Source organism: Nannobrachium achirus (assembly GCF_963921795.1).
Source record: "Nannobrachium achirus genome assembly, chromosome: 9".
Classification (NCBI taxonomy): domain Eukaryota; kingdom Metazoa; phylum Chordata; class Actinopteri; order Myctophiformes; family Myctophidae; genus Nannobrachium; species Nannobrachium achirus.
In genome coordinates this window covers 22,277,157-22,301,904 of record NC_137818.1, presented here as the reverse complement: position 1 = coordinate 22,301,904, position 24,748 = coordinate 22,277,157, and the positions used below count along the sequence as shown (strand labels likewise).

At 42.8% G+C, this 24,748-nt stretch overlaps 1 protein-coding gene across 1 annotated transcript; it reads right to left on the bottom strand.

Moving 5' to 3' along the window:
• LOC308290556 (cryptochrome-1-like) lies at positions 1-24,507 on the bottom strand (the record flags this gene model as incomplete). The annotated part of the gene is made up of 14 exons (XM_080732458.1): positions 1-2,129; positions 2,640-2,755; positions 3,036-3,116; positions 3,627-3,746; positions 4,003-4,107; positions 4,309-4,511; positions 11,217-11,368; positions 11,583-11,894; positions 12,433-12,573; positions 12,690-12,778; positions 12,925-13,109; positions 13,299-13,441; positions 13,616-13,724; positions 24,350-24,507. The coding sequence occupies 14 exons, from the start codon at positions 24,505-24,507 to the stop codon at positions 2,121-2,123; spliced, it is 1,923 nt and encodes a 640-aa protein (XP_080588584.1). The 3' UTR covers positions 1-2,120.
• Positions 24,508-24,748: the final 241 nt, after the last annotated feature.

Here is a 24,748-nt window from a genome sequence, read left to right as displayed (position 1 = left end):
ATCCGTACAAAACATGATTTAAGTAGGTTTTAAGAAAATCATAATGGAAATGTTCAAGAAAATGTCTTAAATAAAACAACAACAACAAATAAATACCACAACATTTTCCTGCTTCCTTGAGGCGGAACATGTTTTGGTTAGTAAAATACTGTATGTAATTCTTTGGAAACAATTGTTTTTGAGGACATGACATTTTTGCTAAGACTGATTTTGTAAGCACATTACAAAACTCAACTGAGAAAATAATAAAGCAAGAGATTTGACATCTTATCTTTCTAGAGGTCATTCTAGGTAAAACATTCACTGGCCTACTCAGACTATTTGCAAGTGTTCTTTTGACAATACCAAGAAGACAAGCGCACAAACAATATCAAAAATATATTATGTATAAATCGTAGCTTTCTCCTTGCATTCCTATAAATGGATCTTAAGAAGACAACAGTGGCACATTCTCTGTATCTTGGTGATTGAGTCATTCGTCAAGTTGTCGTGGTGTTAAGAGTTGCCTATTCACATTAAATTACATTGTCTTGGTGCTCTGCACATGGGCAAAAATAAATATCCTGTTTCTGGTACAATAATATAGTGTTTCAGAGTTGAGATACTGTACATAAACTCAGCTTTACTTACAGTACAGTATACCTGTATATGCCCTGGTGTATTAAAGCAGTGGTTCTCAACCTGTGGGTTGGGACCCACAAGGGGGTCCCGGGGTCCCCACAGGATTTCCAGATGACAGTGAAGTGACAATTTAAGGACTTTTCTGACCGTTTTAATACCAAAAAGAAAGACTGTTACTGCATCAAAAGTAATAAACAAACTAGGCTATATAAGAATTGGTCAAATATTGGCCAAATTGTCAAATTTAAGAAATAGGACACATTTGATAAAATAGTCAATCTACAATCTCTACAAGATTGTAGGCAATTTTCACAATATTTATCTGTGGAACTGAGTTGAACAAAACAGAATGCCCCAACTCCTACAATGCCAAGTGCTTGTCATGGTAGGCCAATTCAAATATGATTATTTTGGGGGGGGTCATGGCCTGAAAAGGTTGAGAACCACTGTACTAAGAAAGCCAGGGTCATGTTGTAGGACAATGAAGTAAAAAAAAAAGAAAAGAAAAAAAAAAAGAAAAGAAAAAAACCCTATGCCAGGGGTGTCAACTACTGGCCAAGTGGGTGAAGTCATTTTGGGGTAAAGACGAAAGTAAACAAAAAAGAACGAAAATAACTACATTTAAATATTCACATCCGGTTATTATCTATCTGTGTGGCAGCTACAATTTTCCTCCTTGCCTCTGCCACACTGGCAAAGCTGCCATCGTATGAACATTGTGTACGTTGTCTCACCCCTGCGCGCCAGCGCTGCATTGAACGCTGAGAGAAGATATCATCAATATTATTATTATTACCCAAATTATATTCGAGCCAATGGACTCGACCATGGGCAATTGTATTTGCTTTTGTCCAAAGAGAATATTTTACACTGCCTATCGTGCCACACTGAAGTCCGCTAGACGTGTCTTTCAATTAGGCGATAGTATACAATTCTGGCTCACAACCTACAGTATGAGTTTGACACCCCTGCATTTAAAGTGGACATTGCCACCTTTATGCATTCTGAGAGTTCTCACAATGCTTATTATTACCACAAAAGGTATATCGTCGCTGTCAGTTAGAAAACTTGTATCTCCATATTTAAATATTTGTATTGTTTTTGGAAATGTATGCCCTACTTTGTGGGGTAATTGTCCAAAAGCGTAATTAATGGTTTTGAACATACAAAGTCGAGGACATTGAAGATATATGCATTACAACATACTGTATACTGTAAATGTGGCTAACAAACAAGTTGGTAAATAACTGATTAACAAAAACAGTTTGGACAATTTTCTAAAACCAATATGAGCCCAGAAAAAAACTAAAAACTAAAAAACAATGAATCACATTTTCACCTTTATCTCCTGTGGAGTTTCTGAACAAGAACAAATTAAATAAAAAAGAACATGATGATACTTTGTGTGGTGATGGAGACAGAGGAGGAGAGGTTTATTCAAGTGTGTTTCTCTCTGTGCTGGCCAGATTGGGACTGCAGTATGGACTCAGTCAGCTGCTCTAGATTGTCTGTAAGGCAAACAGCAAACAGTCAATGATTGATACAACTTTCTGTTATACTTTTCAAAGTCTACTGTAGTTTACGGTCTGAATAGAGGTAGTATTTTTGCGACCGTCAGGTCGCAAGTTACTATGAAAAGCTCCACCGGCTGTCGCTCATGTCACGTCACACTTTTGTCGTACTATCATTTCTCCAGGAATTCCAATTTTTGGACACTGCTCCTACAGATTTTTCCCTAAAATTATGCAATATCTCTAAAGTCATGTCATCAACTCGGGCCCTGGCGAGGGGGCGAAAAAAATGTTAATAAACAGGTGTTTCGTGCGAAACACATGTTTTTTCCGCAGAAGATATCTAAAAAATCACTTTTTATAAAAAAGTTGATAAAAGTTGATCAGCAGGGAACCCCCTAGTTGAAATGTTGATCAGGCAGTTGACTGGCAGAGAATGAGTTAAGGTACATTTGAACAGAGTGATGATTCATTTGTGATTAATCGTGATGATATAGAAAATCTGACCTCTGCACTCTGCCGCTGCATCTTGTGGACAGAGCAGGAAATGGCATTTTCCTCCCCATGTTCCGACTCTCGTTCCCGCTTCCCTGTTATGCTGCCCCCGGTGTGCAGGAGGCGTCCTGTATGTCAGAATAAAGAAACTGAAATATTAAGGCTTTTTATAAGAATGTAATTTTTATATCCTTTTCTACCTCTGATTTTTCTCTGATTCAACACTATGAACTGTCTATCAACACTTATAAGTACACTACTAACACTAACAATACTTAACACTTTTAACACTACTAATATTCTTAACTACTTCATACTGGACAGCGAGCCCACAAGGTTTCTTCAGGAACAGTGTTTTCTAGTTATTGTTGCTGCTATTATTATACAGTAATTATTATTGTCATGTACCTGGATTTCGAGGCACAGCAAACTCATGGTAGAGTGTGGTGCTGGTGGCAGCCCGGTTGGAGTTTGGCTTTGAGTGGTACCCTGCCAAACACATGCATAAACGTGTACACCACACACACACACACACACACACACACACACACACACACACACACACAGTTAACAGATTTTCTTGCTAGTCCCAATCAGCCAGAACGGATTCGAACTTAATAATAATTTAAGTATCGCAAACGTTAATTATCGCTTAATTAACCAAAACCGGAAGTGCGGGATCGGTTCCGGGTCGCCATAGCTATTCTTTACATTAGATTACATTCTAAACTTAAAATCCATTTCTCCGCAACTGTAGGTCGGATTTTCATTCGGAAAAAAGTTATAATGGAGTGTGGGAAAGAGACCGTGTTAACTGTTGCAAGAACATGCACTGATCGCGCACTCAAAAAGATGAGTCCAACATGGGGTACAACAAATGTTATATCATACTTTAAATAAGTTGCATGTACTACCCCTCTGCAGGTCCTGTCTAAATCCAGGCTAAATAAAGCAAAGAAACCACCAGAAAAAGACATTCCTGGTCTGCTGCCAACCTACCATGAGGCTGTGGTTGTAACTGTTGGTGAGCCACAAGGCATGACGCTGGCTGGTTCTCACTGTCATAGTTCAGCATGATACTCCCACTGCCGTTACACCCCGAAACTCCAGGCAGTGGCACTGATGAGAACAGGGACACAACAGAATGCAGTGAGCGTTGTTCACATCTAGTGTGTTATTGTTATTTTTCCACAGTGACAATATATGGTTAAAGAGTGTTATTGTCAAGGACTTTTAGCAAATGGTCTTTAATTCCAGTTGTTCACTTCCAGTTGTTGTTGCATACTTCCAGAGTGTTGTCTTCCAGCTAGTAGTGTTGTTCGCTTATAGTGAAGTGTTACATTGTAAAATGAGTGTTGCAGTTTACAGTACTTACAGTGAGTGTTGTTATTATTGGTCCCTGACTGCTGCTCCCCGGGAGAGTATGCCATCATCCCTCCGTTCCCATTGCTATTGGTGGACGGCACTGATGCTAGCAGGCCTGACACCAACACACATGGAAGATAGTGTTACACAACTACTCGTCTATACTCCAGTGCTTTGTATCGTCTGCCAGTAGTATATCAATATCACAATGCTTCAACTGTATTGCTCTAACAGTAAAGTCTAATTATGTCTGTCACTGTAACATTCTGGTTGCTGGCCTACATTTTTATTCTAGTACACGCAAGTTAAGTCTTACCTAGCCCGCGGTATCGGCTGAGTTGCTGGTAGATCTGTTTCATCCTCTCTATATTGAGCCGACTGGACTCTGCATGGTGTACCATGGGTTTGGGGTAATGGACGCCAATCACACACTTGGCAGCAGCCTGCACGGACTCTGGAGCATTCCACGGGTCATAGATGTACTTAGCGGGGAAACCTCGGAGGACAGGTAAGTATCGTCTGGAAACACAGTGGCAGCAATGAGAAAAGTGCTGACTTAACACTTTGACCGCCACGGAGGTCATATGCCACATACGTTTTTACCCCCCCTTCACCGCCACGAACGGCATATGCCACATAAATGTCTTTTTTTTATTAAACACAAGATTAGGAGCATATGTATCACTGACGCTTGGATTCAGCCGTCCTGGGCCCTGGAATGACTAAAATCACCATGGTTACCATTGTGTGGCCAATCAGCTTGTGTTACCTTGTGTTACCATGGTGATTTGGTACATGACCGTCCTCCCCAGGCCTGGGATTGCTGGATGGACGGCATTCACGGAAGGAGCAGCAGCTCTGTGTTTGGGGGGGGGTTTAGTTTAGTGCTTTACTATACTACTGAGGACTACTTCTTCAGCCGTTACATGTGATCTGAAAAGTTTTACTGGATCGTCATGGTTCATCGACCAGGCCACCAGGGACCACCGAGCCGCGGCGTCGCAGCGAAAAGAACTGCTATATAAAGTAAGTGGTTGTTGCTAGATTGATTGATTGATATACAGTGGTGTATTGCCGTGTTTGGGGGGTCGCGACGTCGCTCCGAGAGCAAGCATGAGATGAGAGATGATTATGCTCATCTCGGATCACAACAGGTGGTCCGCGCGCGGACCACCGATCGAGCAGGGCGTTTAGCTCAGCGGCGTCAGTTCAGAAAAAGCTAAGTTATGGCAACATGACTGGTGTCTTTCACGCGCGCGAGGCTCGCGTGCAAGACACCAGTCATGTTACCATAACTTTACAACAGGCACGATTACAGTACATTTTATTATATTCCCCCTGTAGCCAAGGTATGGCAGCTGCCATAGCTTGCCATACCCAATTGACGCCTCTTTAGCTTAGCTTGGTGAGAAAGGAGGACAGATGCTCCATTTAGTGCAAAACAAACACATCCCAGCAAAACAACCACTATAAGTCACTCGCAAACGTCGCAGTCTGACCAATCCAGCGAGATGGAGATCGAAAAAGAATCCCAGTGGTAATCCTCATTGTATGTTTATAGTTTTATCGTGTTTTATTCTAAAGGTAACCCATCGAAGCGGTGCCAACGTTGTTTGCTAAGCCTGCTCAGATTTCCTCTCTCTCTTCCTCTCTCTCTCTCTCTCTCTCTCTCTCTCTCTCTTTTTTTTTCGCTAGAGAACCAACTGCGTTAGAATAAACCTTACAGCCATGATACAAGAGAGAAAGTTGGGGAGAGAGAGATTGATTGATTGATTGATTGATTGATTGAAGACTTTATTAGAAGTTTGCATAGGAAAAGGTACAGTTTCATGACGGTACAGTTCACTGGTACAAGGTCTACTAAAAGGAGATCATGAGATCCATGAAAAGACTATGCTTATTTCCATAGTAAACCATTGCAGTATCTCATATAACATTGAATGACAGACGGATAGAACACAGTACTATGCAGTAGATATAGTCAGGAAAAAAGAGGGAAATAAAAAACAGTATAAAAACATACAGTAGGTAAATACAAAGAAGGGATTGATTGATTGATTGATTGATTGAAGACTTTATTAGAAGTTTGCATAGGAAAAGGTACAGTTTCATGACGGTACAGTTCACTGGTACAAGGTCTACTAAAAGGAGAGCCATGAAAATACTAAGCTCATAGTGCCTTGCTGGGCTATGAGCTTGTAGATCGGCTATTAGGCATCATATGTAAATGGCAGATCTACAAGCTCATAGCGCGGTGCCGGGCTATGAGCTTGTAGATCTGCTATTTTGGAAATATATGTACCTGTGTATATAAAATGTATAGCAAATAATTATATATACCTTATGGTAATTATGTTTTTTTTTTCATAATTACTCTTACTTGCAGTTGCCTGGTCTGGATTCTAACATGGTGAAGTTTGTCGCAGTTGGCTTGAATTTGTCAATACAAACATTTCCATATGAATGTACATAAATTTTTATTTAATTTTATGTATTATGACTTTGAATTGCTCAGGGTAGTTTGACCGTTTTAGTTTGAAGTGACTAAAATGATGATTGCAATGGAACACATCTACAACTATACTGAAGTGAAACAGCAATGTAAAGTTTTTTTTTAATCTTTATCAGAGTTTTTATCTTTATTTTTGAGATGTCTGATGTCTAACTGAAGGCTTGAATAAAAAATCCCAGGTCAAAACACAGTGGATTCTACTCTGTCTCTCCTTCATCCTGGGAAGATGAAAAAAGAGCCTCTGTCAGTCTCCTGGCTTCTTCCACTTTCCTGCCTTATAACTAGACCACGGTACAACTTTTTTTAACTTTTTTTTTTACAGCATTATGGCCGGCACCCTGTTCGTCATTTAGAGGTACTGTGTGTTCTTGTACCATTTACCAATTTGTTTCTAGGGCTTCTGAAAGTTTTTTTCCTTTGACCTCAATTATCTCAGAAAGTAAATTTCTGATGCTCCTTTTTCATCTGTACAGCTTTCGCTCTCCCTCAGGTTTCTCCACAGCAGAACACCACAGCAGGACGAAATTTTTATGGTGAAAGCTAAGGTTCCGACTCTATATTCTCTGAAATTTTTGTCAATTTTCGTACATCCTACCATTTTCAATTTATTCCGTCAAAAATGAATGGCCGTCTATGGTGGCAAGGGTTATACCCTTAAAACCCTTAACATTGTGGCAGTCAAAGTGTTAAGTCAGTCAAATGTGGTTGGTTCCACAATGCACACGCAACGCTTGGGGAGCAAATATTACAATATATTACATTACAATACAATACATACAAGCATACTGTAAAACAGTTACAGTTGAACATTTCTTTTACAATATTATCTGAAATATTGGAGATGTAATTTTTTTATTTTTTTTACAGATTTCCATATTTTCATTAGTCGGGTGGTTCCTGCCTGGTACTTGTCAGTGATTTTTCTGAAAACAACACTTGCACATACATTTTACAGTCAATACAACGCAAATAAACAACTTGCTCAAAGATCATCTCAGACCGGTGTATAATTTGTTTGGACTCAATAAATTCCACATAAAATCACATTAGATATTAGTAAATATATATAGCTGTCAAACCAGCTGGCAGTTACTACCATCACCATGGGCATGACTTCCTGCTAAGAAAGTATGATGGAAGATAATAACTATGATAGGTGCTAAACGCTGCACATTAAAGCTACAATACATGAACTAAGAGTACAAAATCAGGTTTAATCAATTCCTCTTCCTCCCTTTACTGCACTGAAGTGAATTAACATCACAGTGCACGTTTGATATTGTTCAGGTTGTGACTGAAAAAAAAAAAGAGGGCCTGCAGTCCCAAGCAGCAGTTAGGCCTAGTTCATCGGATCAACATAATCCAAGACACTGCACCCAAAATACTGCCGACTGCAGCACCACTGTAAGCCTGGCAGCAGGTTCAGCAGATAACCATCAGCTCAAAATACCATCCCAACCAGTCTTAGCAGAGTTTTAGTTTTTTTGTGGCTGTTGTTCTTTGGTTGTTGTTGTTGTTGGTTGTTGTTGGTGTCGTCATGGGTTTGGTTTCCATGTTACAAGGATAGCACGTCTACCTACCTACTTGGTCCGACCTTACCGACAACTTCCGGAGCAAGAGGGCGAAGACAAACAGTGCAACAGAGGAAGTGAAGGGGGGAGGCAGGACTGTGGAACTGTGGGTAAATGTCCCAGCGCAGCACTGAGAGGCAGGACACAGAGTGACAGAAGGATGGGCGGAGCCAGGCATCGCACTGGCTTATGGTGATCGCCCCATCGTCACTCTACAGATCAGATGTTTTGTGGTCGTTGCTAGGAGACTGCTACTGCAACACGCGGTTAGACAGCAGAGAGAATTGACCCACCACTCCCCAACCAGCCCACTCACCTTCCCGCCACTAACTCCCACCCCACCCTGACAGGAGCAAGTGTGTAGCGAGAAAAATCCATATCGAGAAAAATCGCTTAATTCCTCTTAGTCAATTTCTAAGAATTTCATTGTTGATTGTGTCGTCTTAATTGTGTACATGTACAAAACAAATCAAATAAAACTACAAACAATCTTCCCTGGAAACCCCCTTTCCTAGCATTAAAAATAACTAAAAACTAAAATAACTAAAAACTAAATTCTAGCCTCTAAGCTGACACTCCTCTCCTGAATAAAACAACTACTCACAATTAGTGACCAGGGTAGGGTTTTACAGTCAAGGTCACCAATTATTACATGTAACTGTGACCTGTATGTTACAGTGCGTATCTTTAACCAGTATGCCTCAATCTGCAGATTTCCATCAATAACAGAAGTGTCCCACTACACAGCTCCAGTCCTGCCCCCCCCCCCCCAACCCAACCCCTTACTGCTTCCCTCATCCTATGGTCAGATGGAGGTGGGCTGGGTAAAGAGTTCAGGCCTATTTCCGCTGCCCCTCAGACTGTAGTGGTTGTCTTTTAAGATGTCAGGGGACCCAGGCCCCTTACCACAGGCACAGCGCTGCACTCTGGACCGGCCTACTAGGGGGCTCCCTCATTTCACCAAAAGGGACCGCAACCCTTTCGCCAGGAAGATCCGCCACCTGCCAGTAGCAAGAGTCCCAACAGAAGACAGGGGATGTTGGAATGCGTGCTGAGCAGAGTATGTGTGTCAGTGTTTGTGTGCATGCATGGGTGGTATGTCTATGATTGTCTTCCACTTCTTGCTTCCTGTGCTTTCCAGTCACTGCTCCCGGGGGCCACTGACACCGGCAGGGCTGCGTTCACATGAGCAGAGCACCACTAAACATTTCACAAAGGGATTGATGAGAGACTTTGGGCAAGCGTTACAGCTGCCGCCCTTCCCCCCCCTACACTCATGCTGGGCACAGCGACCGTGTGCCAGGGGGGAATAGCGACAGCAACAGCCCAGTAACTGGCTCGATGCCTCTCCTCACTACCCTCAGGGGAATGCTTCATAGTCCTCCACACAGAGAATGCAGACAAGGCTTTAGCATTTCCCTACCAAGAGGTCAGAATCCCTTTTGACGAAATGAGATGCTACCGAGTTCCAGACCGACCAGAGGGCTCCGCTGGGTTTTCTTAGCTAGGCGGGTCCCCTACCCTCAAAACAGCAGGGGCATAGGCAGACGTGGACCATTGGGTTGCTTTGGATACAGTCTGCTTGGTGGCATGGCCTTACCTTACAGGGGGTATGGGGAGCAGAGAATGTGAGCGGTGCAGAGCACATTTTGCGAGGAATGAGCATTTTTATAACGTTTAAAAGGTTGCTCTCGCTCCATACCACTGCAGATAAACGTCTTTTATAAATCTCAACTCAACGCTCACATGCTCTGGTGCGGAGGTGAGGGTTCAGGCATGAGGAACTGGTCAAATCGTCTTAAAAGCAATCAAGTGCAATCTAACAAAGGGGAAAGAGAGCTGAACTTTTCACCCAATCCCCCAAACAAGAGGAAAACAACATACTCTATATATATGAACAAATCCATACTTAAAAAGACATGGAGTCAACTCAGCCAGATCAACACAAGGACAATTACACCTATCATTGCAATCATAATGATGTTCTGATGGTGTACACACACACACACACACACACACACACACCTAAACCACACTAAGCATCCATAGAGCTCACAAATCTACCACACAAGCATCCACCAACAACAACATAGTATATGAGCAAATGGACTAATTAATTAAAAATAAATTGGACAAAGAATACAACCTGCTGACAGACAAGAAAATGGATGGACGGACGAATAAATAGAAGAGAGGACGGACAACTTCTGACTGTCTTTCACTCACTTACCCAGAGATATGGAGGCTTTCCCTCCATCTCTCTCTTTCTTTGCCTTCACTTCATTCCTGTGGATTTAGCTTGGGAAAGTGGGTAAGGGAGACTTGAGATGTCTAACGTCTAACTGAAAAACTCAGTTTTCATAAGCTCTGGTTTGTTTTTCTTCCTAGCAACTTGTGTGAAACAAGTGTGTGAAATAAAACATTTCCCAGTGATTATGTTGCCACTATACTGTACATCTCACGCCTCTCCCTCCACTAACTCAACTGAATCTTATGACACTTGATTTTACTTTACTTTGATAGCAACCAATGGTAATGGTATGACTGTAACCATAATTAGTTGTCAAGTGACCTGTAGCTGTGTTTAAATGGAGCCTTTTATTCCACTTATAAATCACAATAATAGCCCAATCAGAATAAGTCCTGTAATGACCTCCCATTTTCCAGGAGAATCTGGCTTCAACTTTTCCGGCTTAATAAGTGCAGGAGTAGTATATTCTGTAGTAGACCAATGTCAAGTGCCATGCACTCAATGCAGGTGTTTCCTTTTCAAAGTTTTACCCATGGCAGAGCGATGTAACGAAATGTCTCATGTAACTGCAGCTACTGCTAAATAATGCATTATGCTGCTTGGATTATGGAAGATTAACAAAATGCAGGTGTATACACACACGCGTGTGCGACTCCTGCGTGTGCGACTGTGCGTGCATGTGTGGTCATACTAACGTGTGAACTAACTGCATTTCCCCTAATCCCCAGGCTTCCTCTGTGTTCCTACTGTATATGTTTTTTATAAGGTACTACACTCGGTTTCTTTGTATGCAGCCAGGTAGAGGGAGGGATTGGATCATGGATGGTACCCGGGGACAGGATGCAGGGAGGGGAGGGGAGGGGAGCGGGGATGCCAGGAAAGATGCCAACCTGATGAAATCCCCATTGGGATCGGTTCTTCGTCCGAAGCCCACAGGGCAGTAGCAGTGGAAGAACTGCTGGAAGAACGAACTGCAGGAGAGCCACATCCAGCTTCCTGCGTTCACACTCCAGTCTGCGTCCAACAGCAGCTCCTCAAACACCTGGGGGAGGAAGATGAAGAGCGAGAGGAGAGGAATGTTTAGATTATTGGTGTTTCGAAAGATGGTGCATTTGGTCTCCACCTGGATTAACACAATCTGCCTCACCAACAAGTTTCATTCTCATTCCAGCCATCCTTTCTTTCCCAGCATACCCTTGCAGTCAAAGGTCTCCACCATCCTTCATTCATTATCTCTGGCTCTCGCCACTCCTCACCTTCATTCCTTCCTCCCAGCTGATCCAGAGGTCTCCTCTGGTGAGGAAGCAGGCTACGGCGTGCCGTGCCAGGTGGTGGATCCAGCCCTCTTGCCTAAGCTGGGTCATGATGGCATCGATCCATGGGAATCCCGTTTTGGCCTCAGCCCACTTGGCCAGTGCTTCGGGGTTTCGGTCCCAGGGGATGCGGACACAGATGGGGTTGCCCTCCATCTTGTCGAAGCGCGGGTTGTTGGTCGCGGCAGTATAGAAGAACTCACGCCACAGGAGCTGACCGTACAGCGAGAGAGGCGGAGAACTGTTCTTCTTCACCTGAATTAGCAAATGGAAATAAACTAAGATAAGATAAGAAAGTTTTATTGTACATCACATTTTACATAAAATGGAAATTTGTCTTTGGCACACAGGTAGTCAGTCAGTATACAACAATAAAACATACAAAGAATACACAAATGCATTAAAAACTAGATAAAATGCATCCCATAACATAGCAGCTGTGGTCAAAGGCTGTAGGGGTTGGAACTATTTAAACATTTTATTTACTTATTTAAAATTTCTACTACAGACCGTTGGCACTAATGATGATAACACTTCTTTTTTGCTAGAGGTACTTAAGCCTCCTGCCTGATGGTAACAGCCCTAGAAAAATGAACTTCCTTGGGAGCGAAGATCTACACCAGACCAGGGTTGCATCTCTAGACTATGGTTCTACATACACAGGCACACACACGAAAACACACGCACGCACACACACACACACAGTGTGTACTGTATGTGTGTCTTGTCTATAATCCTTAATTTTTAGACTGTAGAATATGTACTAGAACAGAACGGAACAGAATAGACTGACCTTGCGGTAGAGGTCAGTGAGTTTGAAGTAAAAGAGGCGGCATGAGAGACATCCAAAGCGCAGGTAGGTGCTCAGACCTGTGGGGCTGGCCAGCAGGGAGTTAGCATTCATTCTGGGACGCTCAAAATTAGCCACCCATGCCTGGAGAGAGAGAGAGAGAAAGATAATATATTTAATAATTACTCTTCAACAACTCTAGTATCACCACCACTACTATTACTACTACTTACTACTACTAATTACTACTAACTACTGACCTTTCTCTCCAAATGGCGTTCTATCCTGGTCAGTGCCTCAGTCTCCCCTCCTGGCCACACAGCTGTAGGCAAGCCTTCAGTGTCAAAGCCTGGCACACACACGCACACGCACGAAAGTGCATTCACTTAAGTTAAGAATGTATTAAGTAGGAAAAGACGGAATTAAGTAGGACATGCAATCGTTGCCTCAAGCCAAGGCTAGAAAATGGCATAGAAAGTGTGTGCGTGTTCTCACCTAGCTCTTCCAGTGAGGGGACGCTGTACTTGTCCCCATGGTCCTCGGAGATTGGCGTGACGCAGCGGCCCATCAGAGCGTCAGACAGCGTCTCCACCGGCAGCTCTGGGGGGTCTAGACGAGATATCAACGTCTGGAAACGCTTGTACGTCAGAGGAGGCTGGCCGCCATTCAGCTCTATGATCCTGAGATAAGACAGAAAGAGAGGTACGTAGGTTATTAGAAGCATTGGTGGGCCATCATTCATCTGTACTGTATGATCCCGTTGAGATAGGTAGAGGAAAAAAGAGGAAAATTATTGTTCCTTATTTTGTCCAGGAAGTGGATAATGTGTCTGTTCTTTGTGTGTGTGTGCGTGCGTGCGTGTTCCTTACTTGTCCAGGTCATACAGTGTGTGTGAGATCTTGACCATGACTTCCACTCCAGCCTCCATTGCCAGTTTCTTGATGGCAGCATCCCTCTCCTTACCAAATGGCTCAGAGTCATATTCAAAAGTCAACCGTGAGATCTTCCACTCCTGGCGGGATAGAGAGAGAAAGAGGGTAGAGAGAATCATTCAAAAGTGCATTGGCCAACAGCTAGGGCTGTCACAATTATTACATAATCACCTAATCGCAATTATTTGACATAATGGCAATTATTGAATGTCATGATGATCATTAAAGGAGATACCGTGAAGTCCTGCACCCACCTTGAAGAGGCGAGGGAACACGTTGGCTGGCTGACCTCTGATGACAAAGAGGCGAGAGTTCAGCTTTCGGAGGTTAGCGTCCAGATCCTCCAAACACTGCAGGAGAAACCTGAGGAGGTGGGAGAGAGTGAAGGGCCATTTATAGTTACGTATGCTTGATTTTGTGTACGTTTTGGGTGAGAAACTACGTACGGTAAATCCGTCGCCATGCATAGTAGACATGCACGTTATTTATGTGCCGACCCGCTCTCCGCTCCAATTCTGCTCCCGTTGAGTCCGCGCGCCACATGAAGGTGGTTCTCACACGTGTAAAAACCGAAGCATTTAGCCAAAATATGTAGAACCACAGATTTCTTTTTTGACCCGCCGTGATGTTTGGTATAAATACGTGGTAACAGTCTGGACTGGTTCTGCTGTTTGTCGGCAACGTTATCGCGGTAAATGCAACTCCGCGAGGGTACAAATTTAACCACATGGATGCGGACCCGGAGTAATTATAACAAAACACACGTACACACCCGCTCATATATTGAACATAATTCCCAAGTAATAAATGAGATGCATCATCATCTCTTCTTGTGACTTGTGTGCCTCGCTGTCTGTGCTGATGACTGTTGATGCTGTGTGTGTGTGTGTGTGTGTGTGTGTGTGTGTGTGTGTGTGTGTGTGCGTGCGTGCGTGTGCGTGCGTGTGTGTGTGTGTGTGCGTGAGGAGTCGAGGCGTCCTCTTCAAGTGGTTGTGTAACGACCTTTTTTCCGTTTCTTGATAAAATATATTTATATTGGGACACACAGTTTGAGAACTGCTGTCATAGAGCAGAGTTAAAGTCATTTTCATCACTACTGCGCCTATGTTTTATAACGGTGGCCGTGGCTACTTCTTGCTACGGATACATCTAGTACGTTCAGTCCGTCCAGTTGGGTGCTGTCCGTAAGGGTCCGTATACGGATCTAAATCATCCGGAGTACGGAGGCTTGGGAGTCAGGAGAGAGTGTTTTCTACTGGTGATTCAGTCCGAGTGTATCAAAGGGTGCGCTCGTTTTATTGTCCACGACATTGCAAGCGGCGCGAAGCGCGACTTACGCCGCGCGAGTTACGAAGCCGTGGTGAATGCAATCGTTATATTTATGCCCAGGCCGTAAGGCCTGGGCAAGCCCACGATAAACGCCCGCGCAGTCCACCCGGTGCGCATTTCCGAACGCACCCTTTGATACACTCGGACTGAAACACCAGAGGAAAACACCATCCCTGGGAGTCAGACCAGACAAACCGGACGAAATTTCTCTCACCCTCCGTTTCTTGTGTATTCCTGCGGTCCTTATGTACTACTATGCATGGTACTTGAGAGAATGGGAGGCAGAGGACAGTAAGTTGAAAAGAAGAGGGGAAGAAGGAGGAGGAAGGAGGTTATACAAAAGGAGAAGGCAGAGGGCAGAAGACATTCTCACTTTAATTGTATTCGATTTGATGGAACACTCACTGTGGCCCGTTTAGTTTCCGACAGCGTGTCAAACTTATAGATGGATAGATGGACAATACATGACCTACTCTACGGAAATTGGTTGGACATCGCTGACGCACATTTGGAATGGGATTTTGAGTCCAAAGGGGAAAAGTCGATTCATTTCCCACACAAACGTACTAAAAAAAATAACATTTCTCAAGACATCTCATTCATAAAGTGACATAGTGATTGATTCCCTACAGTCAATAATCTGGACTGAATGGCAACTGAATTCAGTAATTCTTTCAGTCATCTATTCAGTGAGTCAGTCAGTCATTTAAGAAGCCATTCAGTAGCCAGTCATTCAGCAAGCTATTCAGTCAGCCAGTCATTCAACAATTCAATTCATTCATTCAGACAGACAGACAGACAGACAGACAGACAGACAGACAGACAGACAGACAGACAGACAGACAGACAGACAGACAGACAGACAGACAGACAGACAGACAGACAGACAGACAGACAGACAGACAGACAGACAGACAGACAGACATTCATTCTGACCTGATAGCTGATTATTATTAGCAGCAGGGTAGTTGACAATTGACATACTACAAAGCTATGGCAGCTCCAAATCTGGGTGCACCCTCCCGCATACAAAACCCACCCTTTTACGACAAAATCACTGTGTAGTGTTTTTTAAACAATGTTTTAGCAAAGTGCTACATACATTAATTGTATTTATTACAATCTATACTATAATTTTGCGAATGTCTGAGTGAGTGTCTGTCTGTCTGTCTGAAACAGCGTTTCTCCTCAGTGGCTGGAGCAATTGATCTGAAATCGCATCACCATTAGCATATGAACACACCTGACATAACTGTGAAGCCCGTTTGTCACTTTCACAAATCGTATGCTGTATATTAGCATTTTTATGGTGTATCTACTATCTATTCTGCATCTAGCATGAGGCACATCTATTCTGCATCTAGCTTGAGGCAAAATGTTTAACCAGCTCTGTGTGTGTGTGTGTGTGTGTGTGTGTGTGTGTGTGTGTGTGTGTGTGTGTGTGTGTGTGTGTGTGTGTGTGTGTGTGTGTGTGTGTGCAGGCAGGCGGGTGTGTGTGCAGGCGGGTGGGCGGGCGGGCTGGGGGGGGGGGGGGGGACAGTATCTCTGTAGCCATTAAACGAAACGGGTTTCTTACATTGATGCTCCTACATCATGCAAGCACCAGTTAAAGTTACTTTCCATCCCTCATATACTGTGTGCACAGTGCACATCCCATAACCCACACACTGCACATCATTTTGGAGCTCATATCTTTGAACGGGTAAGGGCTAGTACAAATAAAACGTAAAAAAAAGAAAAGTGTGGGTTGTTTATTGACAAAAACAAAACTCATCAAGTCAAGTGTGTCCAAGATTTCACAAATGCTTGGACATGAACATCCATGTGCATCCAAGCTTGCATGACTGTCTGTTTTGTGCTTCAGAGACCCACAGTTTCTGTGTATGTGACATGTGAGCATTCACACCTCATGCACGTGGATTTGTGTAGATTTGAGACTGTATGGGTGGGGGGTGGGGTCTCAAGAGACCTCTCAGCCGGTTGACTCTGTGTGTGTGTGTGTGTGTGTGTGTGTGTGTGTGTGTGTGTGTGTGTGTGTGTGTCAAGATGTGTATGCTTCATCACACCTGTGTTTGTGTACACACAATACACTTTCAGTGCATGTGTGTACACATTTAAAAGCCAGTATCCAGTCCTTACGTTATACAACTGCCCTGGCCTACATTTGGACACGCACACGCACACACGCACACGCACACACACACACACACACACACACACACACACACACACACACACACACACACACTTTGAGCCTAGTAACCTCATTCCTTACACATGAAGATAAAAAAGACTGGGTTAAATAAATGTTCTACAATACATTCTACACTTCTAACAGAATTGTCATTTTTATTATTGTCATTTTTATTTTGTGGCCAAGATGTGAATCGGTTTGTAGAAAGAAGCATGGCTGAAGCACAGACAGGTCAATCATGTCAATTTACTGCCGATCAGCTGAGCTGAGCAACATCCTTAAGGATTATCTTACCCTTTGACTTGACCACAACATCAAAATAAATAAATATAGGTATGCATGGTCGATGAATCAATGAATCATTCTTAATGACAATTCATAATTGAAAACGAAATCCGGAAATGTTTTCCAGCGCCTCGTGGTTTTCGAGAAAAGCTACAGTTTGAGAGCTAAGATTTTAGTTCATCATAAAAGCCAAGACAGTTTTTAAACATCTTGATGGAAGGGGGCAGTTCTGAGTTATGAGGCATCGAGGAAAGGAACAGAAGGCTCGGTCTCCCATCCTCTGGAGATGTGTATGGGGGATGTGGAGCAATGAGGAATGGCTAGAGCAGAGGGAGTGTGCGGGGTGTTTGGGAGGCGTGAATCCCCAACCCACCAGGGTTGGGGGGTGATGGGGCCACTGCAGCTGGTGCTCTGGCCATTTAACTGTAGGTCAAGAGGAGACCTTTGCACTGGATCCTCTGTCTAGGGGACTAGGAGCCAGTGGACCTGAGAGATTATGGGGTTATTTGGGCAGATTTTTCATTTGTTAAATTATTGAGGATTCTGGTGACTGTTCTGAAGAGTTGTAGACAGTTGACTGGGAGATTGGAGAGATGTGCATTGTCATAATCAATTCTGGAAATTCTGTCACTTACATCTGATCTTTTAACTATAATTACTAAATAGGTTCAATCTGGAACATGCATCCTATCTGGATTCTTCAAATAAAAAAATTAAACCTCAGTTTGAAGTGGAACGGTGAATCTGAGCAGCTATACCCTGTGTGTGTGTGTGTGTAGCTAGGCTGCACAACAGTGCCCTCTGGTCATCCAGCGTCATTGCTGTACCTTACTGTACTGTACTGTACCTTACTGTACTGTACCTTACTGTACTGTACCTTATACTCTACCTTACTGTACTGTACCTTACTGTACAAGCACATTGTTCAAGAAGCGTTGTTGTGGGATTTCAGTCTAGATCTATGAATTCTGTGTTCTAGATCTATGTTTTTGATTCTGTGTTCTAGATCTATAATTCTTCATTCAATGTGTTCTAGATCTGTGTGTGTGTGTGTGTGTGTGTGTGTGTGTGTGTGTGTGTGTGTGTGTGTGTGTGTGTGTGTGTGTGTGTGTGTGTGGACGGACGGACGGACGGACGGACAGACAGACAGACAGGGAATTACTAGTTTGTGGGGACCTCATGTCCCCACAAAGATAGTACAATCAGAGGAAAAAACCTTGTGGGGGCTTATTAATAGGTCCCCACAAGGTGTTTAGGGGTTAGGTTAAGGGTTAGGGTTAGGGTTCAAAATGAATGGGGTTAGGGTTAGGGTTAGGGTTAGGGTTAGGGTTAGCCACATAGCCACGGACATACCCGTCTATAGGGAGACGGTTTCACAGCTCCAAAAAGAGGAACATCTGCTGTGATATCACTTGTAGGATACTCAGTGATAATAGGCCACAGCAGAGTCACTGTAAAATAGGCTCTTTCGCTAAGCTTATTAAAAGCTTATGATTAGCTGACCTGCTGACTGCTGATTACATATCGTCGTTGGAAAGAAACCTTGTATGTCCAAAACTGTTACTTTTCCAAAAATGGAAAAACGGAACTGTGTTCCAGTGGATCCAATGTTGTAATAATTGTGTCACAAGCTCTTGTTAATACCTTTTATTGGATTATTATAAAACTAACACACAGACTTTACCACTTTCACCTTTACTTTAAAAGTGAAATGTCTGAACAGTAAACACCTTTAAAATTGTACTCTTCAGTAAAATCTAAACAGAAACAGACTGAAGTTTGGTACCGACAATAACATTATTTGACTTTGAAGGACAACTGACACTGGTTAACAAGTGTGTGTCATTTGCCTGTCAGGCCGCACAGGAAAGCCTTCGTTTAAGTAGGTCAGTGTCACATAACCGCTGAGAGGCAAACACTTCATATACTGGCACACTAACCCACATCTCAGACAATCTCACTTTTCCACATTAGGTTTACCTCCCTCTCATCATCTGCCGTATGCATACAGTAGGCGCCAGGTTTTGTCTGAACCCATTTTGAGCGTGTCCCTCGCCTCCGCGACTCAGAGCTGCTACCTTTAAATACGTATTCAATTTGAGGCTTTTTTCTTTCCCTTCATTTGTATGCTATTGAAATTGTATTGAGAAAAAAAGAAATGCTGATATTTGTTCCAAAAAGATTCATGCCCTGTATATACATAACGACAAAATGTGACACAATGCTGTACCCCCTCCAACTGTATACGGTATATGTTCCCCATTTTTAACTGTTTATTATGTTTTGAAACTTGCTTTAGCAATGTAAATGTATGTTTTCTCATGCCAATAAAGCTCATTTGAATTGAAAATTAGAACATTTTAAAATGTTGTTCAGCATACATTTAAGCACCATATTATCAAAGTAACTAGCTAATGGCATTGAAGATATTTATTGATGATCTCACAAAAGATAACGATTATTTGTCCCCCCTATGATAATGTAAATTTCGACTCTGCAGCCGCTGGGAATTACGGCCAGGTGCTGCAGCGATTATGACGGCGTGTATGGCCCTATGCACAGAAGCAGCGTTTCCTAAGGAATTTAAAGTGGGCTTGGGCTAACAGCAGAGTCATTGATGTTGTCTTACTTACTGTATTTACGATACACTGATCTAAATGCACTTAAGATTATTCTTGGGTGTAACTGTCATTCTTTCTTCTTTTACAAAGGCTTGTTTGGGGTGCCATTTGCTCCATCTGAGTCCGACTCGCAAAGACCTGTTGAATCTTCCTCACATCATGTCTCACATGTCGTCTCACATGTCTCCTCTATAACTAATCTAATAAAGCATAAAACTAATACATTTTAGATTAATCTGGTCTTTCATCAGTTTTGGGTACTGAAGGATCAGACAGCAAAGCATAAATATTAAATAAATAAATATCTTTGAAACGTTTTTAATAAATAAGAAGAAAAATCACACTTGTGTGAACTGAGCGGTGGAGGCCTGCGCACCTTGAGGTATATGCAGGGGTTGAGGTATATGTAGTAGAAGTAAAACTATTGAAAATAAGTAAAGTACAAATACCTGTGTGTGTGTGTGTGTGTGTGTGTGCGTGCGTGCGTGTGTCTGGCCTCTTCTGGGCTTGTGTTGACCTCAATGACCCCCGACCGATTGACCCCTTGTTGTGTCATGCTGTGGTGTGTGTGTGTGTGTGTGTGTGTCTGTGGCCTGCTCAACAGCGCCCGTCCCTTAACGTGTGTGTGTGTGTGTGTGTGTGTGTGTGTGTGTTTGTGTGTGTGTGTGTGGTCATAAGAGGTATTGCAGGCTACAGACACACATAGCCAGCCAGCCAGCCACCCACACACGGACATATCGAAACAGAGGAGCGGCTCAACCACCGCTCAAAAATGCTTTACAGTTTTGGCACTGAGGCTTTATCAGAGCTTGATGTTCATGCAAGGGTGGACTGAAAACTGTAACGCATGGCTATGCTATTCTAAACAAGTGGAGCCAGTTAAACAAGTTGATAAAAATAAATGCATTAAAATTAGGGTTACACGATAATTATCGGACAGATAATTATCGGCCCGATATTAGGAATTATGACATCATCCCGATACATCCGATAACATTAATAATAGCCCTGATGATATTAATATATATTTGGGGTCAAGGAACTGTGCTGTGGGTGGATTGGGATGAGGGATGTTGAACATTAGCCAAAAATAGCAGAGGTGTAGTGGGGGTCACAGCTTCATCCCCCTCTCAACTAAGGGGTTCTTGGGCTGAAAGAACTCTGAAGACCCCTGGTCACAGGCATGTTCTACAGACAGACAAAGAGTGCATACAGGCAGGGCAACAATACATATTACGTGAAATCTTACCTACTTTAATCCCCTCAGTGCATACTGCCTTACAATGAATGAGCAGGTATTCGCCTGTTTTAGACTTAGTTGCCCGCACGTGTCCTGTACCAAAAATAGCTGATGGATTTTAGGTGGGCTACTTTCGGTTAAGGACAAAGTGTAAATCAAGCGTAAGAGGTCAGTAAGGAGACTACGATGGGAGCATGCATCAATGCGGATTAAGCTTGGACAACTTTGTGTCACAAGACAAAATGACTCAGCCTGCCATTTTGGGTCACTGAAGGCCTTAAAACAATTGTTATTTTGGACACAGCAGCCAAGTGTGTACCCCCCCTGCCTGTGTCTGTATAATTAAGTATAGGTTCTTCAGCGGGAGAACACTGGGTCAGTGCCTTTTTTATCGACTACCACTGTGAGAGGACCACAAATAGGACCTGGGCCGAAAATGGGCCAGTAAGCAATAAGCAAGACGTAAGCTCTCCTTCCATGCAAAAACACTCACCGACATCGAGTCACATGTACTCAGTGAAATGCACGCACAGACAAAAACCTGAGAAAATGCACACTTCACACGTACAAAGACACAGACCAAGCAACACACAAACTTGGGCTAATTCTGCTATTCCTGTCTCAAAGTATCCACACCAATACACAATCTCTCTACCCACAACACAAACCCCCAGCACATGGCCAAGCAAAGTGCACACATTCACAAGCACACAAACCTCCACGATAAAATCCCTATCTGACCTGCCACTTGAAGCTAAGAACAGAGAAATAAAACATTGTGCAGTAAGCTAATTGATCCACCTACCCCACCCGTGCACTACCAATCAACTGAATTTGACCATAATGGCAGTTATGTACTGCACAATCCAAATACTAGGTCAGACTGCTAGTCTCAAATGGAGTTCAAGGCAAAATTTATGTTTGTTTGTTTTTTACGCAGAATCATTTGCTTTTGTCCCTCTAAACAAAAATAGGTAGGCCTAAATGTAGCGTTCATCCATTCGGTTGCCCCTAAAGTCACTCACAATCACCAACTGTCACATACAGTGGGCGGCATAGCTGAATGGTTAGGGAGCCCGCCTGGGCTATTCCCTAATATCCATGCTGTTCAAAAAACAATTTCCTTTTTAATATTTTTTATTGGATTTATCATTTTTTCCCAATTTAAAATACAGGGCACACAGGGGACACAAAAACTAAAAACTACAAAAACGAAACTAAACAACATGCAACCAGTAAGACTCCCTAATCCGCAGATAAGCGATCACCAGGTCGCATACACAAACTTTATAAGGCAATGGTAGGCAATCAGGAGGAAATATGGGAAATGGGACAGATCCATGGTGATGATATGACTTTTAAGATACTGTGTACCGCTTTGCGTGATTTTAGGGCAAAATCATACCCACCCACCAGCATTGAGGGGAGAAGAATAGAAAGAATAGAAGAAAGAAGTATATTAAAAAAATGTATACGCGCGCACACACACACACACACACACACACACACACACACACACACACACACACACACACACACACACACACACACACACACACACACACACACACACAGTACACACACAGTACACACACACACACAGTATATAGATTGCGAAGCAAAAAAATAGTGGTATATGTGAATTTGATTTTTTCTAGGTGGACGAAGGATGACAGGTCTTTTAACCAGGATGTCGTGGCAGGGGGGCTAGGACTTTTCCAGTGGAGCAAAATGTGGCGTCTCACTATGAGGTGAACGCAACTAAATCTGCCTGGCACCTGCTGAATCTGCCTACCTCAGGAGACACACTGAAAATATAGACTAGGGAAGCAGGTTTTGGGCAAGAGCAGAGAGTATGTGTGGTCTGCAGGCGAGTGAAGACATCTGTTACCGTTGTCGTTGGTGTTGGGAAACATTCTACTCAACTTGGCCTTAGTGTAGTGTGTCCTCTGTGGACTACTTTTAATTGGATATGGCACATATGGGCGCATGCTTTGACCACCAATCCTCACCTAACTCTGTCCCAAGTTCCCTCTCCCATGTGTACCTCACCCCAGAGAGTGTGGATATAACAGTTTCCTACACAAAATGATTGTTGTGTGTGAGGTTCAATAAGGTGTAATAATTGCATTCTATAATATACTTTTCCTAATATAAATTACCTCAAATAGCGATTAGACCAAAAACTACAGTATCAGAATCCCAGGATGTTCATCCTTGTGCCCTTTGGGCATGTCATTATACTGTAGGTGAAAATGTTCAAACTTATTTTTTTTTATTCAAATATAAATATATAAAAGAAGAACACTTGTGTAGCTAATTTAAGTCAAATTGATCTAAAATCATTGTGAGCTTGTAAATCTTTTTTCTTTCTTTTTTCAGGGCTTAAATGGCTAAATTCCTACATACTGTATTGGTCGCTTGGGGTAGCAGGTTGTACAAATTGTGAGGAGAAATACTGACATCATGTTGTATACTGAGGCACTGCAGGCCTGTCTCCATGTATATCCATGCTTTTGTCTTTAATTCTCTCTCTCTCTCAGCACACACACACACACACACACACACACACACACACACACACACACACACACACACACACACACACACACACACACACACACACACACACACACACACACACACACACACACACACACACACACACACACACAGATGACTCACCACTTAAGTACCTCATACACAGTTGTGCTATTGGGCGTAATCGAGTTTTAAGTTTAAGTTAATGATTAATGCCAGGATGGTTACAAGTTGCTTCCACACTACAAATTATTTTTATTGCATTTAATTTCATTAATAATGTATTAATTTCTTGACGAATATAAAAATATGTCTTTTCACTACTCCTAAATTACAAACCAAAAGGGCCTGTACTAATTAGAAGCATACAGTATAAACAGCAAGATTCAAGTTGGTGCTATGGGCGAATTGGGCATAGCCTGGCATGACCAGACAAATATCACTGCGTATTTATTAGTATTTTTTAAGAAAAAAACACCATATTTGCAAACTGGGACTTAATGGGTCCCTCACTACTTCGGAGGGAGTGAAATCCAATCACACAACTAACCGGACAATATATATCTTTTTTGCAATGGCAGATTTGTCTGGTTCCAGACTACTATGGACTGCACTTCCTGTGTGTCAAAACTCAATACGGTGCCGTTGCGCTTAATTGGGCATTTATTTTTTCCATACTTTTGTTGAGGTCTTGTGTATATCTCACATTCTCAAAATAATATTAAAAAAGGAAGAAAAAAATAAATCTACTAAGTCATTCAAACAAGTGGCTGCTTACCTCCACCTGTTGACACCGAGGTTGGATGAGCCGGCGAACCAGGGGTCCAGGAAGTAAACGCAGCGCACAGTGCCCGCCCCCCGGACCGCCTCCTGTAGCGAAGGGTTGTCATGGAGACGCAGACCCTTCCGGAACCAGTGGATGGAATTTGGAGCCATCTTATTCTAAGGAGGAGTGATGCAGATGTCAAAAAGATCAAAGTAATGTACTGTATATATACGTAGTATACAGGCATTGACACTAAGGCTTGCCCACCTGCCCCCGGCATGTAAATAAAACGTTGGGGCAGGTGAAGTTTGCTTTCAGGTTGCCCGACCGGGCAAGTGCTCATTTGAGACAACACGAGATATCTGTCACGAGATATAAGTGTGAAACCATATACATTTTCAATCATAGCTA